General features: G+C 39.2%; 1 protein-coding gene across 1 annotated transcript in view; it reads left to right on the top strand.

Annotated features, from left to right (window-relative positions):
* LOC149300717 (collagen alpha-6(VI) chain-like) overlaps positions 1-16,549 on the top strand; it is an 83,857-nt gene that overhangs the window by 46,702 nt on the left and 20,606 nt on the right. The window contains exons 33-38 of the mRNA XM_089484768.1: positions 360-1,016; positions 1,721-1,808; positions 12,344-12,400; positions 12,539-12,595; positions 13,122-13,178; positions 13,314-13,370. Of these exons, the coding sequence (XP_089340894.1) occupies positions 360-1,016; positions 1,721-1,808; positions 12,344-12,400; positions 12,539-12,595; positions 13,122-13,178; positions 13,314-13,370 (973 nt within the window). The remainder of the gene's footprint in view (positions 1-359; positions 1,017-1,720; positions 1,809-12,343; positions 12,401-12,538; positions 12,596-13,121; positions 13,179-13,313; positions 13,371-16,549) is intronic.

The following is a 16,549-nucleotide window of genomic DNA, read 5'->3' as shown; positions in this document are numbered from 1 at the left end:
AAAATGGTGGCTGAAGCGCACAGTAGTATATCAGTATGCAGTTATGAAAACAGTCATTATCACAAGTAAAACACTCTGTAGTACACCTGAGCCTTATACCATATGCGGCATCTGTTTCCACAGACCCATGAACAAGATTGGTGTTGAGCTTTTGAATGTGAAGGGGCACCTACATGTGGCAGTTCATAATAGAACTGATGATGCAGTCTGATATTTAAGACAGATTATGACTGTAAAAAAAAGGCTGTATCTCACCTCCAGTCCTTAAGATGGGTGATAATTTAGAAAGAAATACGTAATACTTAAATATAAAGTAACTTGAATTGATTGCATCCCCCTAAAAGTTTTTATTGTTTTAGATGCATGTAAACCAGATGCCCTGTGTGTTGAAAGCAGACCCCGTCAGATAAGGTCATATATGGACATTGCTTTCCTTCTGGATAATTCACATAACTTGAAAGATGATAACTTTGATGAGGTGAAGAAGTTCCTGAGCATGGTAATAGATCAGCTTGAAATTTCATCGGAACCAAAGACTTCTAACACGGGTGACCGGATAGCTATAGTGACCAGCAGCTTTCGCGCGTTTAACCAAACCCCTCATGTTGAGTTTGACTTATCGACCTATATTGGCAAGAATCAAATCAAGAGACTCTTAAAGGAAGCAGCTTATCTTCTGAGAGATCCGCCTGCTTATGGCTTTTCCTTGGACTGGACAGTTGATAACATTATGTCAAAGGTTCCAAATCCGAGAAGAAATAAAGTCATCATAGCAATTTTATCTGGAGAGACGAGTCTTTGGGATAAGCAAACACTTGAAGAAGCCTCTCTGAAAGCCAAGTGCCAGGGTTATGCTATATTTGTGCTATCACTTGGTAGACAGTACAATAATACAGAACTGACAGAGCTTGCTAGCATGCCATTGGACCATCACCTTCTTCAGCTTGGCAGAACTCATAAACCTGACCTTGACTATGCTGTTAGATTTATTCAGATCTTCCTAAATTCTGTAAGAGGTAAGTGTTTTCAATGGCTATATGTTCATCATTGGGATTTAATTAAATGACTTGTGATTGCGTTTCTCTATTTTTTTTCCATGTTGTAGACATGCTGTTTTTAAGGTATTTTGTACTAATTTGATTAATAACTAGGAATTCTTGAGTAATCCTACTTAATTAAGACATATGGCTAAGAAATGGATAATGAGTCATTGAACTTTTGAAATGCCGCACCTTTGGCCTTTGATAGAAGCCAGATACTTGTCATCGTAAGAATACACAGTACTTTTAACTGATGATGCATCTGATGAGCTGTAGATGCTCACTGTCATAGTGTGTCTCAAATATTGAAGTATATTGTAAGCACTCCTGCTGTCTACATTTGGCTCCAGTTTTGGCTACCTAAAGCATCCAGTCACTGCCAGCTACATTGAGGGTCTCTCTAGACCTCCTGGAAATCTCATCAAAGCCAATAATGGTACTGGCTGGCAGCGAGTATGCACACTTGTTAAGCAGTGGATGCATGCCACGTAATGTATTTCCTGTGAGCCAAAGAGCTGAACGGCATGGAAACCGTACAACTGCAAAAGAGGGGATTCGTCATTCGTCATTCATTTGCACGTGAAAAAACTAAAAGGCGGCACTCAAAATGTGTTAAATAAAGGCTAAATGGTAGTTGTTTGGAAAAGAGGTTAAAATGCTGTTTTATGTCGTCTTAACAGGGGCCATCAACAAGTATCCACCTGAAGAGCTCAAAAGCAAATGTTCCAGAGTTACCTCACTTAACAGTAGCAGAGACAAAAGGAAGGCGTGAGTGTCCTACATGAGATTTTGACTCTTTAAAGGGACACTCCAGCCATGATCATTGATCGCAATGGATTACACCACGTTGGACATTGAAGGACAGACCACATCAGAGCGCGTAGCCTGCCTGGTCTTGTCTGTTATGATGTACAGAGTTAGTAGTTTGCTGCTTACACAGTATTATCATTCCCCCAATGCTTTAACTTCCTATCTGTCAATCCATTTTGTAAATCATATGATGTAGTTCTACTCAGGTTATACTAGATGAAAACTTTCTTACTGTCTTCTGCAAACTTTTTAATGCACAGACTGTGCCATTTCTGTTATAGTGTGGAGGAGAGGAGTGCTGGTTACTCTGTATCCGGCGACTTCATATGTGAAATTACATGAAACTTTGGTATCACTTGGCATAAAGTTAAATAACATTTTATATTTAGTATTGGCCAATTCTAAATATTTTAAGTTAAAGAACATAATGAAAAGAGCTTCCTTTTTAAGCTATTTTACATTTACCAAGAGACATGGTTGAGGCTAACACAATGAAGGAATTTAAACATGCATGTAGTATAAATAAAGGCTAAAAACCAATGAGATTTTATTTTTTATTTCCTTATTTGTTTTATTTGATTTTACCCATACATTACTGAACACTACCTTTTAGATAACTATCTCCTCTATGTGACATGATTACTGTAGAATCCTGGGTGCAGATGAAACTCAGCAATGTTGGCTGGCTTTAGCCTACCTTCTCTATGCAGCCTGAGGGCTTCCAAGCCGTGTGCCCTGCCAGTGGGCTTTCAAGCCGTGTGCCCTGCCAGAGGGTTTCAAGCCGCGCTCCTACCTATTGCCTTACTGGTGCGCTTCCAGTTTCCTGCCTCTAATAAGCTTCTCACCCCAAGTTTATTTCCTGCTAGTTCTCAGAACACCTTTAGATGGTGCCCAACAGAAAGACTAAGGCTAAAGTGGAGTGCAACCCAGAACTGGATCAGCCTGCCTACAGCCATGCATGAATCTGAACCTGCCCCTGCATCGAGGCACCTACTTGATCCGGCACCCAGTGCCGAAATCCCTGTTCCGCCCAAGCCGAGTTGCTCAGAACGGTTGTCTAAGTCTGTGCTGCCCTTCAATGGTTGATGCAAGAAGAGGCTCCTGCTGGCAACAGATAGAGTCCCTCTTACAGACCTTTAAAATCCTAGCAGCAAAGCTGCTGCATATTTTTATTGCATTAACTCCATATTAACCTTTTTTTACACATAGACGAACATGAAGACTTGGCCAGTGCCCAAGTCTAGTTATCCGTTTTAAACTATTATACTAATGATTAGTGAATCTCTGCTTAAAGTGGTTCTGAGTATCTCTGTATTTAAAGTAAACTATTCTGACCATCCTTGTTTCATGAAGAACTTTTGGTATTCTGAGTTTGATGAAACTTCCAATTTTTCTACATTATGCTGTTTTGATGATTTTCTTGAGCCGAACTTCATGGCTCCATCATTGGGATTGTAGACATTTTGCTAGCTGTCTGGCTATGCAATTAGTACTTAATGATTAGCTTTGACTTTTGGATACATGTTTGCACATTTGATTATTTCACATGGAATATTGCTACATTTGTACATTTTTATGTAATTCAATCTTTACACTTTGGTATTTATGCCATCATTTGAAGCCAATTTACACCAATGTACTAAGCAATAATAAATAACAAATCATGAAATATCTCATTTTTATTTATTGCTTTCTATAGTGCCAACAGATTCTGCAGCGCTGTACAAAGTGTATACAGGACATAGCAATAAGTATGTAGCAGGGCACTAGTCATACTTAACTGATACTTCACTATCATCTGATGTAATAATGTAGTGTGCAGCCGCTGTCTGGTGCGCATGCATCCTGCATTACCTGTGGATCCCTGGCTTTAAAACGTCAATACTTATTTCATGACCCAGAATAGATTATGTTTGGGAAAATAAAACAAGAATACAGAAGGAAATAGTTTATTGATTTAAGTCACATGGAGAGTTGGGAGAGTTTGACCCCGTTATTTTGAACACAATAAGGGTACTGGTTTTCCCGTTACACCCTCCCAATTGGAAATTCTGCTTTAAGATTCGCAAAACAGGAAAAGTGGGAAAATACATCATTATAGAGGTGCAATGTTGATTCTACAAAAAGATTAACAAACCATGCTTCTTGTTTGAATGAATCGTTTTAAAGTGCTTATGAGACAGGATTCAAAGTCACATGAAAAGTTCTTATCGAGCATGGAATAATATAGAGTAATTGTCAGGATTCTGTAGGATTTTATGTTATGTTAATTAATCCATACCAGATTAATTTACTACTCTCTATCCTACTACACTTTATTTGAGATCCAGGTCAGAGATTCCAAAGAGCTAAAAACCCTCATTGAACTCCAGAATAAGATTCAGTCTTTGCTTCAAGATTGCATGTTCTAAGAGTTCCTATCAGTAATTCTGGAATCCTGAACCCCTGACAGAAGCACCCGGTGAGAGGAGTCCATGTTCACTCTGAGACTCTGTGTTCCTTCACTGTATGGAGGGATCTTCCGCTCCAAACATGTCTCTGATTTAAACATTCAGAATCCCTGCTGTATCTGGGAAACCTACCGTGTTTCCCCGATAGTAAGACACCCCCGATAGTAAGACGTATCGGGAGTTTCAGAGGGGTCAGCTAATATAAGCCGTACCCCGAAAGTAAGACATATGTCTTACTTTCGGGGAAACACGGGGGATTTGCCTACGGCCTACGGCCGCATTAACGCAGGGCATAAGGGGCGCCTGCCCCTTAGGCCCGCCGCACCTGCGACCGGGTCCGCCACTCTAAGGGGCCGGGAAGTCCCCACCAAGGCCGGCCTTACGTGTCTGCGGCCGCACAGGATTTAAATTAAAACATCGGGGTTTTTTTTTTAACTTTATTTAACATCCTCCATGTTAAATAAAGTTAAAAAAAACTTTATTTAACATGGAGGATGTTAAATAAAGTTTTTTTAACTTTATTTAACATGGAGGATGTTAAATAAAGTTGAAAAAAAACCCCGATGTTTTTATTTAAACCCTGTGCGGCCGCAGACCCCTAAGGCCGGCCCCTTAGAGCAGGGCCGACCTTTGGGGTGTGCGACCGCACAGGGCGCCACACTCCAGGGGGTGCCAACCTGCGGCACCCGGCACCCCTCCAGAGACGGACAGTAATGTCCGCCGCTGGAGGAGCAGGCTCGCAAGGGAGCGGTATCGGAGGTCTTTAACAGACCTCCGGCTCCCTTGAGTGATTTTAAGCCGGGTTCAACCCGGCTTAAAATCACTCAAGGGAGCCGGAGGTCTGTTAATGACCTCCGATACCGCTCCCTTGTGATCTGCGCGGCAACAGCTGTTGTGCGCCGGGGTTTCTTGTCAGATCCCGGCGCACAACACTGAAGCCGCGCCCACCGCTGTCCGTGCCCTCTGACCCGGAAGGAGACAAGAACTGGCGAAGAGGAGGAAAAGAAGCTGAAAGAAGAAAGGAAAGGTAGGAAAGCATTAAATTCGAAAATTTTTTCCCAATATAAGACATACCCCGAAAGTAAGACATAGTGGGGCTTTTAGGGATAAAAAGAAAGTAAGACGCTGTCTTACTTTCGGGGAAACACGGTACATCTGAAAGCGATACCTATTTCTTCCACTTGCAGCATTGACCAATTACCTGCTTCTGTTTCCAGTATCTGCTGAATCTCCAGTATATATATAGTTAAATCAGTGAGTTGTGATAACATTACAATGTCTGCATGATTTCTGGGATTATAGACAAGACACCTCACCTGTCAATATTGCCATCAATCTAGGGTATTCTTCATCTATCATAAGAGACATTGATGAACAATGAAAAAAACCTTTTTACCACCTTTTTTCTTCATATTTTGCTTTAATTGGAAACCTGCCAATTATTTGTTGCATTACGTTCTTGTACACATTTAAGAAACAAGAGACTTCTGAAAATAATTATATCATGGACTTAGTTGGAGGTAATGTTTGAAGCCACATTTTGTCAATTATTCTGTCAAACACCGTGCATACTTGGTTTCAGTCGGATATTACATTACTATAGCTTAGCATTGACACAAACCTGTTTCAATCGTTTTTATTCTAATAAGCTTCCATTGTTGTCAGTCATGTGATACTTTGGGAGAGTTGCTCAAACACCTAATGTATCTGATTCTTTATGGCAATGCTAATAAAGACTGTTCCTCCTAGGTGAGAACAAGACATTGTGCTGCATGGGTCCAAGGAGGAAATGCTGACTCCCCACCCACCCACCACAAACTAACCATGCCCACATCCATTATGCTATATCAATAAATAAATAAATAAATAATAAATTCACTATTGTAACGGGTTTTTGGGTAGGCCCACCAATATCTATGTGGTCCTTTACCCCAGTTACCTGCAGGCCAATCCTGTGCCTCCACCACCTGGGAGTTGGGGTAAGTGTGGCAGTGCCTCCACCCAACAGAGCATCCATGGTATGGATGTGAGCTCCCGTTGGGAACATAGCCAAGTGATTAATAAAAATGACACAGGGCTAACTTAAAATTAACTTTGTATTGCACAGCAAAACACTACGCGTAATTGTAACAGAAACACGTGAAATACAGTAGAATGAAATATATAGAATATGCAATATACAATATAAAGTTCACCCACCCACAACAATCACTGCGGCCCACCCTAATCTTCGCCCTAGTTACCGCTGGATGCCTTTAGTTGGTGCACATAACACAGTTGGGGCCCATAAGTAACTTACTCCACAGTATGGGTTGAATTATATTGGAAACTTCAGTATGTCAGTGGGACTGGAGATCAAAATATTTTATTGGTGTGTGGCTAAGTTCAGGGTGCCCTGTTGTGGACACAGGAGGAGAGGTTTTAGGCTTACCACTCCACATTCTGCAATCAGGGCAGTTCAGCCTTTAACCTCTTCACTGCCAACTCTGCCGCAAACAGCTCTGTATCTGCTGTAAGATTCTGCCAGGGTGTTGCAACACTCCTCTGAGCATGGATTTCAAGCAGGCCTCTGTTCCTAGGCCTCTCTCACTCTCCCTCTCTCTCAGCAAAAGTCCTTCACCTCTGGGGTCCAACTCTGAACTCCTCTACCCAAACTCCAATGGCCCCTTTTATTCACCTCATGCCATGTGGTTTTTAGTTCGCCATCTGCTGGTCACTCCATAAGAACTGCAGGCAAGTCAGAGACACAGCAGCAATCACTAAAAACCCTTGAGGGGTTACACTCCCTTTTACATTCCCATTCAAAAAAAAATTTACTTTTTCTCACTTTTTAAACAAAATACTTTTACTCGTCTGCAAAAACTAATGAAAAAACCTGCTAAATATATTCTAATATTTGTCCTGAGTTTAGAAAGACCCAATGTTTTTATGTTTTTTTGCTTTTTTCTGCATTCTGCCCCATGTGCTATTTCAAGTATCTTTGATGCCAGCCAATGAAATTTACCCCATCAAACCATATATTTTTAAAAACTAGGACACCCCAAGGTATTTCAAATGCTGGTACTTTAACCATTTCCATGCACTAGTTCTACCATCAGCATTTGTCAAACTTTATGGTAGTACATTTTTTTTTAAAAAATTTCACACTCGTTCTACTCCAGGTATAAATTTACAGCTCCTGGTATATGTCACTGCCAAACAACACCCCGATATGTGTTCAGCAACAACTCCTCAGTGATACCCCACATGCATGGGTTTGTTAGGTTGTTCGGGGACTAAAAGGCCCTTTTTGAGAGGTGTGCATTTTTCAAATTGGAATTTTGACGATATCGAGGCATGTCAGCAACACAGTTTGTGCTTAGGAAGCAATTCCGATCGCTTCCTAAGCTGTTTTAGCCGGGGCTGCCATTTTTCTTCAGGGGAGGGCTTTCCTCCCCGGATCCACGGTGAGGCTCACTTGTGAGGCTTCCGTGGATGCTGCAAAGCCGCCGATCGCGGCGAAAACGCTGCGATCATGGTGATGCAGCTATTTAATGGCATTGTCGTTATCACGTTGCACTGCAACCCCATACATGTACGGGCTTTGTCGTTAAGGGGTTAATGTCTTTCTACCTTCTCCACAGACTGCTTCCGTATCCCTGCCTCCTTTCCAGCAGCTCTGCTTCTTCTCTTGCCTCTTTTTATTCTTATGTCTTCTTTCTTTGTCTGCTTATCCGTGAACTTGGCCTTCTGGTCAGTGAAGTATTTTGCACCAGGGGCAGATACTATACTTGGCAGCCACCCCAATGGCCCCCTGCCCCTCTCCTGGTAACTCAAATACGCACTGGCACACATTTTATACACATTTGCAAAGACTTTCTCACTCACACCATTCTCTTTGAGTGGGGGTAAAGTACGAGACTTAAAACAGAGCAAGAATTCAGCACGTACTTCCTCTGACACATTTTCTGGGATGGACATTATAAAAAGTTGATTTATCTGGGATCATTAAGGGCTAAACTAGTTCTGATTAGCATTTTGGCAGCAATACGAGAAAATGTGGTTAAGGTTCCAAGTGGGTACATTTATTAAGCATTCAGAGCACAGTACATTTTTGTTTATGTTAATTTTTATTAATGGAAGGGGAATAAGATGTCAGCAGACATAGTAAACAGTGGAGTACCATTAGTCAGAAACATACCGATACAGTAAAGAGAACCAACGTCAGCAGACCTTACAACATTTTGATGGTCCTACAATTGTTCACATAAGCATTGAACAAAAAATAAAATGAGACATAGATCAGGTAAAGAGCAACAACCTGTCAGCATCTGAGATCCCAATAACTGTAACAGGCGCTGCTTATTAAATATTAGCAAACTCCACAGGGAACAATCAAGGACTAGGTGTAAAAAGTTACCTACAGCAAAAGAAGGTTGTTAACAAATTGTTTTGCTTCTTGTTATTTTGGTTTTTAAATACTGAGATAAATTTATTTTTTAACAAATTCTGAACATTTTCTAACTAAATCTTAAAATCAGTAATTGATTGTGTTATTATTGATAAATTATTTGGTAATATATATATGCACTGGAAATTATACAAATGGATCAACAAATATATGGAAAAATTCTTAGTTTTGTTTTTGGTCCATACATTTCCAAAGAACGAAGTTTGGTTACTAATGAAATTAGAATGAGCTTTTTCCATTCGGAAAATTCCTTGTGACACACTTTAAGCCTTTACACCACTGTTAATCAAAGTGGTGAAGAGGCTATCCAAAGCCAGTAATACATTCAATGAATATGTCTATTTAGTGATTTGTGACAAACCAAATATTTGTCTCATTCATCTTATAGTAGATAAACCACATGGGACATGGTAGAGTTAGCAGCACACGATGAGGACATCCAGGAATCCTTTGCAAAAGTCTGCAAGATTTTATGTCTGAACCTCTGAAGATAACCTGGGTGGTAAAGAAATAAGTCAGGGAAAATTATATAAAATGTCAATAAACAGGATAGGAAAGACAGAGATAAGTGAGATAATTCTTTATTTCCTTGTATTAGTTTTTGATATGTACCCCTTTATGGTCTCAGATACTGAAATAACCAGAACAGCTGAAACGTTGTTACTTTGTTACCTGTGAAGCCTCACAGAGAAGGAACATGAATGGCCACTGAACAGGGGCAAGCAGAGATAATAGATACAACCACAACCCCACCAACCACCCAAACATTTCACCTTAAGAACACATACATATGAAGCCCAAAAGCAGCTGGCAGGGAAACTTTTAGGCATCCGGTTTTACCACCTACCAAGAACATCATTCCCGTGAGCTGAAACGCCAAATGCGTGAATAATTATAATATATCATGGACACCATTGGCACTGAATTTTTTTATATGATAGCTATAACATTTTTTCTTTATATAGATATATAATTATAAAGCATATGATGATGATGGTGATGAAAGCAGAAATTGTAACAAATGAATTACTGATATAACGATATATTTTATTATTCAAAATCAGAATCTGCAGCTTCCTGTGAAAGAACGTATATAACCCTGCTGTAAATAGTAGAGATGCAGTAGATTTCTCAGAATGTACATAAAAAATCCTAAATATATCCTGATCCTGTCCCATGTGGAGGCCAAAAATAAGATTTCATTTGGACCCTACATGTTACACGTTGTCTTCTTTGGATCCTAAACCAAAAAATGCAACTGGGAACACAACTGTTATTGGTGAAGTCATTGCAAAACGCATCTCCTTCCTACAATCTGGTCAGGACGGTGGAGAGATTAAAGTGAAGGTCGTTACAGCTGCCTCTAGGGTGCTGGATGGGTGTAATGCAGAACCGATGGAGGAAGCCGGTTATGGATGTTCAGTTTTATAGATGTTGCATATATATATATATATATATAAATATTTACTATAAAGACTGTGCATGTAAGATGCATAAATACAGTATGTAAGTACATCATCTCATATATAGACACATAGACCCATCAGACTGATATTGTAATGTGAAGATGTTGGTAAATCCATATAAGGGGCTTAAAGCTTAATCAGTACTTTTCATCTTAAAATCTGAAAAAACTATGCCTGTCCCAGGAATGGCTACATTCTCTTATTGTATTAACCTCAACCAAATTCTGATGAGAAATCTTGAAAGTTGACTCTTTATTTAAACTATAAATTATCCAAGGCTTCCTAAGCCTTACCTGCCGGCTAAACTTGCATTGTGTGCTAACATTGTCATTGTGCTGTAAACTGCAGCTTTAGTGAATAAGTCACTTGGAGATTAAAAGTCTCCAAGGTCTATGTAACAGCCCAAATAGTGTAATTTCCTTTCTGTGTCCAAAAAGGCTCTGCAGTATCTCATAACTTAGGCTTTATCCTCATCATTATCACCGCTATCATCTCTTTGGAGATATTCTAAGCTGTGGGTAAGAATACTGAATCATAATAAACTATCTCCATTTCTTCTGCTGTATTAAACATCACCTCAGCACTTATAATTCCTATTGCCCCAGGTTTCTCCTATGATATGTTTATTTACATGGCATATCCATATGATGTTAACATGGGGATCCTCATGCACCTCTGTGGGGTTCTAACCAATTATGATATCAGTTGCCTGCCAACTGATTTGTTGACCGCAGCCACCAGACTCATTTTCTGTTTATCTGAGGAGACAGCAGAAGCGGTTTTAATAATCGTGTGAAAAATGTGGCTGAACACCATTAATATTTCCAGGATGCCTCCAGAGGCCGGGTAAGAGAAGAAAGGGTTGCAGGGAAATATATTTTAGGATGATTTTTGAATCCTGTGCTGTGGGAATTGTATATTCAGGGCATCATTTTTCCATCAGAATATCACGTGGGCAGATAAAATACATATTTATTTAGCACATAATATGAGAACTACATCACATTTTAGTTACAGAGCACCAGCAGGTTCTGTGGTATCAACACGCATTAAATAGTTTCAATGGGTTTCACCACAAGAGATAATTGGGACAGATGAATGGGACAAACAGCAAGTGACGCGAGTCCCACCATCTCTGAAACACAAATTCATCACTAATTCTTTTTTTGCCGCTAATGGCAGTAAAATATATCAACTTTTAAAGGAAGGCTTTGGCGTTTAGGCAGATAGGATCAATGTTTGTTGTACAAAACATGGTTGCCATAGCAAGAAATAGAATGTTACAAATGATATGGCCATTCCCATAGCTTTGCTGAAACATCACTTTTTATACATAACCCTAATTCCTTCATTATTAAGGCTATGGTGTTGCCAATTCCAATGAGATTTCTTCTATGGATGTTCAACCCTGATCCCTTTTTTTACTTTTAGTGTACCCCACAACACATAGGGATTCTGTGTTATATGAATAGGCCAACAAACCATTTAACACTACAGAATATACAATAAAAGAAATCAGAAAACATTATTTATTGCATGTCAGCAGGGATCATTTTCCCTGCTGACATGGCAATATGCAGACAGATGTTTTTTTCTCATTCTTCAGTTCTTACAGACAATTCCTGGGGCTGTTGATATCTAAAATACAACCTTGTAATGGGTTCATAGCAATTATTTATACCAAAGAGAGCACAACAATATTCTATTCACTCTATGTTCTGTTTTTGCCCACGATAGGAAAGCTAACAATGGGATCAAATCAGTCCTAAGGGCTCCGCAGCTCATTTACCCCAAGTAAGTAATCAATGAATGTTTGCTGCTTAGGGTTTACTTTGAAATGTGGAGATGAATGCGGTCCAAACATTTACTATTCCAATGTACGTATAGGGTAGATTCAACCCTGATCCCCCTTTTTACTTTTAGTGTACCCCACAACAGATAGGGATGCTGTGTTATATGAATAAGCCAACAAACCGTTTAACACCACAGAAGATACAATAAAACAAATCAGAAAACATTATTTATTATTTAAGACACATCATTGTAATGGGTTCATAACAATTATCTATAACACGCAGCGCACCACAATATTCTATTCACTTATTGTTTTGTTTTTCCCTTCAATAGAAAAGCTAATGATGGACTTAAACCAGTCCCAAGGGCTCCACAGCTCATGGACCCCGAGTAAGTAACCAATAAATGTTTGTTCTTTATGCTTTACTTATAAGAAACATTCTCCTAATGGGATGATAACACTTATTTATACCAAGGAGCACACAAGAATATTCTAATCAATCTTTGTTCTGTTTTTGCCCTCAATAGGAAAGCTAAAGATGGGACCAAATCTATCGTAAAAGCCCCGCAGTTCATATACGATGGGTGAGTAACCAATGAATGTTTGTTCTTATCAAATTTAGGCTTTACTTATTTGAAATGCCGAGATGTATGTGCTCCAATTTTTACTATTCCAATGTACATATAGGGTAGATCCAGGCTTACTTTATTAATTCCTATTAAACTCATAAAGCTCCTTAGGATCTTTTATGGCCCAGTCCAAAACCCTAGAGATTTCTTCTTCAAAACTGATCCCCTTGCTTTTTTATTTTTAGTGTACCCCACAACAGATAGGGATTCTGTGTTATATGAATAGGCCAACAAAACTTTTAACACTACAGAAGATACAATAAAAATAATTTGTTTTTCTACTTACTAGTCACCTCAACTAATGTATCAGCTGGCAATATGCAGATATACCTTGTTTTCCTTTACTTCATTCTTACAGACACATTCTGTGGGTGTTGATATATAAGAAAAATTCTTGTAATGGGTTCATAGCAATTATTTATAACAAGGAGAGCACAACAATCATCTATTCACTTATTGTTTTGTTTTTTTCCCTCAATAGGAAAGCTAATGATGGGATCAAACCAGTCCCAAGGGCTTCACAGCTCATGGACCCCGGGTAAGTAACCAATAAATGTTTGTTCTTTAGGGTTTACTTATAAGAAACATTCTCGTAATGGGTTCATAACAATTATTTATACCAAGGAAGGCACAATATTATATTCACTCTTTGATCTGTTTTTGCCCTCAATAGGAAAGCTAATAACGGAATCAGACCAATCTTAAAGGCCCCACAGTTCATGTATGACAGGTAAGACGGGTAACAAATGAAACAAATTTAGGCTTTACTTATTTGAAATGTCACGATGTATGCACTCAAAACTTTTACTATTCAATTGTATATATAGGGTAGATCCAGGCTTTCCCTGTTACTTCATATTAAATCCATAAGGCTCTTTATAAGCTTTTATGGTTCTGTCCTAGACATTGCCCGGTTCTACATGTTTCATAAAAATTCACATAGAAAAACACCTTAGGCTAGCATGCAGCTCATTTCAGAGGGATATAATTGGGCTATAATTCTAGCCTATTTATTCCCCATACATAATAAGACAACAAACACAAAATTCTCTATGGATATCCATTTCTATTAAAGAGAATGGTAAGAATATCTAATAATTCCAAACTGACATGGAGTTTTTGCGTTCTTTCCAGCAACACCTATAGCTTCAAGAATCCAAAACCAAGGTAGGTTTCATGTTTGCCATCTTTTTGTGGTTATTAACAAAAAAGGGTGAAAAGTTGTTTGTTTCCATTTTATTACAAACCTTCTTCTCTACTGTCTTTCTCAGACCATTGGATCCTGAAGAACCGATGGAAATCGATATGTAAGTGTTATGGACACTTATCATTTTAGGGTAAAGGTCTAAGATACATATCAGAGTATTAGTTTATAAATCAAGCCGCTACTAACCTCTGACTCTACTGTCTTTTCCAGAACATCAGATGAAGAACTCAAGGGGATAAATAAGTAAGTGTTATGGACTCTTCTAATTTTGGGATATAGCTAATGTTCAGTTGATATCACATTGGATCAACTAAATGTCTGATCTATACCTCTGATCAATAGTTTATACATCTCTCCAGCAGTCAGACGGCTGCTTCATTTGAAAAGAAGTATGATATTAAATAAGTGAAGTAACAATAAATGCCTACTTATTATTCTCAACTGTCCTTTCCAGAATGTGCGAGGAGGAGCCCATGGACACTTTATAGTAAGTTTCATTGACTTGTCAATTTTTAAATATGGATGCATCTTTATTCTTGATGATTAGCGCATTTGAGCAGAGCCCTACTCCCCATTACAGTCTGCTCGGCCAAATATCACCGACAAATGATGGGGTTGGAGTTCCAGAGACTTTCTCTGTTTATAATTATAGACGTGTAAATAACTTTATATATAGTTATAGTGTCTCTTTTATTGATTTCATTTCATGTCTTCTCTTTATCCACAGGTCATGGGATTGGAGAAGAGATTGAAGATGAGGGAAGAAATGCTTGGGGGGAGGGGGGGTATTATGTCAGAGAGGATTAACATATATTAAATTTAAAAAAATCTAAAAATGTTGTAATCATGATTGGTCCTTTAAAGTCTCCACAAATAACATGATCATTGATCACCATGGATTACGCCACGTTGGACATTGAAGGACAGACCACATCGGGGGGCGTAGCCTGCCTGGTCTTGTCTGTTATGACGTACAGAGATAGTAGTTTGCTACTTACACGGTATTATCATTCCCCCAATGATTTACCAAGTGGGTAGTAGATAAATAGAACAGGGTCCCATCAGACGTGGTTGAGGCTAAAACAATGAAGGCATTTAAACATGTATGGAAATTGAAAAAAGGCTAATTTTATTTTTTATTTCCTCATTTGTTTTATTTGATTTTACCCATACATTATTGAACACTACCTTTTAGATAACTACCTCCTCTATGTGACATGATTACTGTAGAATCCTGGGTGCAGATGAAACTCAGCACTGTTGGCGGGTTTAACCCTTTTGTTGTTACTGTTGGTTTTATGCACTTTAAGGAATAATCTAGATGATGACAAATCCTTCAGTGCAGCTCAACGACTAAAAAACTGTTACTGTTATCTTCATGCTATTCTGCCTACTACCTTATAGACTTTTGCTAATACCCTTAATAATCTGCGTGTAACTAAAAACAATATTGAAATAAAATATTTATTAATTTGTAAAATAGGGTGTTCTCAGGTTGTTTATGTGTTGAATGCATACCTGCTCTTGATTTGGGTAACAAACAAGTGATGAACCAGATAAAACAATCCCTCTCTGTGACGCCGAGAAGTGTTTGTGTAAGAGATCCCTGATATACAAGACACCTGCTGGATTACCCATACAGTAACGGTTATCAGCAGACCTGTTCTTTCATATTCAGGAGAGCATGAAAAAGAACCAAATAAAGTAATATGGCGGCGGGTAAACGTACATGAAGATGAAGAAGCACAACACAAAGAATCTTCATGCTCATATCTTCTAGCTAATCTCCCTTGTCCCACTGGATTTAGCCTACCTTCTCTATGCAGCCTGAGGGCTTCCAAGCCGTGTGCCCTGCCAGTGGGGTTTCAAGCCGTGTGCCCTGCCAGAGGGGTTTCAAGCCGTGCTCCTACCTATTACCTTACTGGTGCGCTTCCAGTTTCCTGCCTGTAATAAGCTTGTCACCCCTTGTTGAATTCCTGCTAATTCTCAGAACACCTATAGATGGTACCCAAAAGAAAGACTAAGGCGAAAGTGGCACACAGCCCAGAACTGGATATATCATCAGCCTGCCTACAGCCATGCTCTGAATCTGAACCTGCCCCTGCATCAAGACTCCTATTTGATCCGGCACCCAGTGTCATTACACAGAGTCTCCATGTTACACAGAGAATTCCATGTTCCTCCCAAGCTAAGTTACTCAGAGTGGTTGTCTAAGTCTGTGCCAACCGTTCTGAGCAAATTGGCTTCGGAGGAACAGGAATCTGAGTTCCCCAGTTGATGAAAGAAGAGGCCCCTGCTGGCGACCAGTAGAGTCGCACTTATGGATCTTTAAAGACCTGGCGCCAAAGCTGCTGCGTATTTTTAATGCATTTACCCCATATTAACCCCCGCTAAAAAAAACGGCACAAAACGAACAAGAAGAATGTACAAGAATATTTGCCCAAAAAGAACACGGGAACGGGCAAATATTTGTGGAATACAAATTTGTTTTTTTACACATAGACAAACATGAAGATGAATACGAAGACTTGGCCGGTGCCCAAGTCTAGTTATACGTTTTAAAGTATCACACTAATTATTAGTGAATCTCGGCTTAAAGTGGTTCTGAGTATCACTATATTTAACAGAAGCTATTCTGACCATCCTTGTTTCATGAAGTTTTGATACTCTGAGTTTGAAACTGTCAGTTTTTCTACATTATG

Source organism: Sceloporus occidentalis, unplaced genomic scaffold (genome assembly GCF_023333645.1).
Source record: "Sceloporus occidentalis isolate IW3139 unplaced genomic scaffold, rSceOcc1.0.p SCAF_23, whole genome shotgun sequence".
Classification (NCBI taxonomy): domain Eukaryota; kingdom Metazoa; phylum Chordata; class Lepidosauria; order Squamata; family Phrynosomatidae; genus Sceloporus; species Sceloporus occidentalis.
Note: the sequence above shows the minus strand (reverse complement) of the source record. Positions and strands in the feature narration are given on the sequence as shown.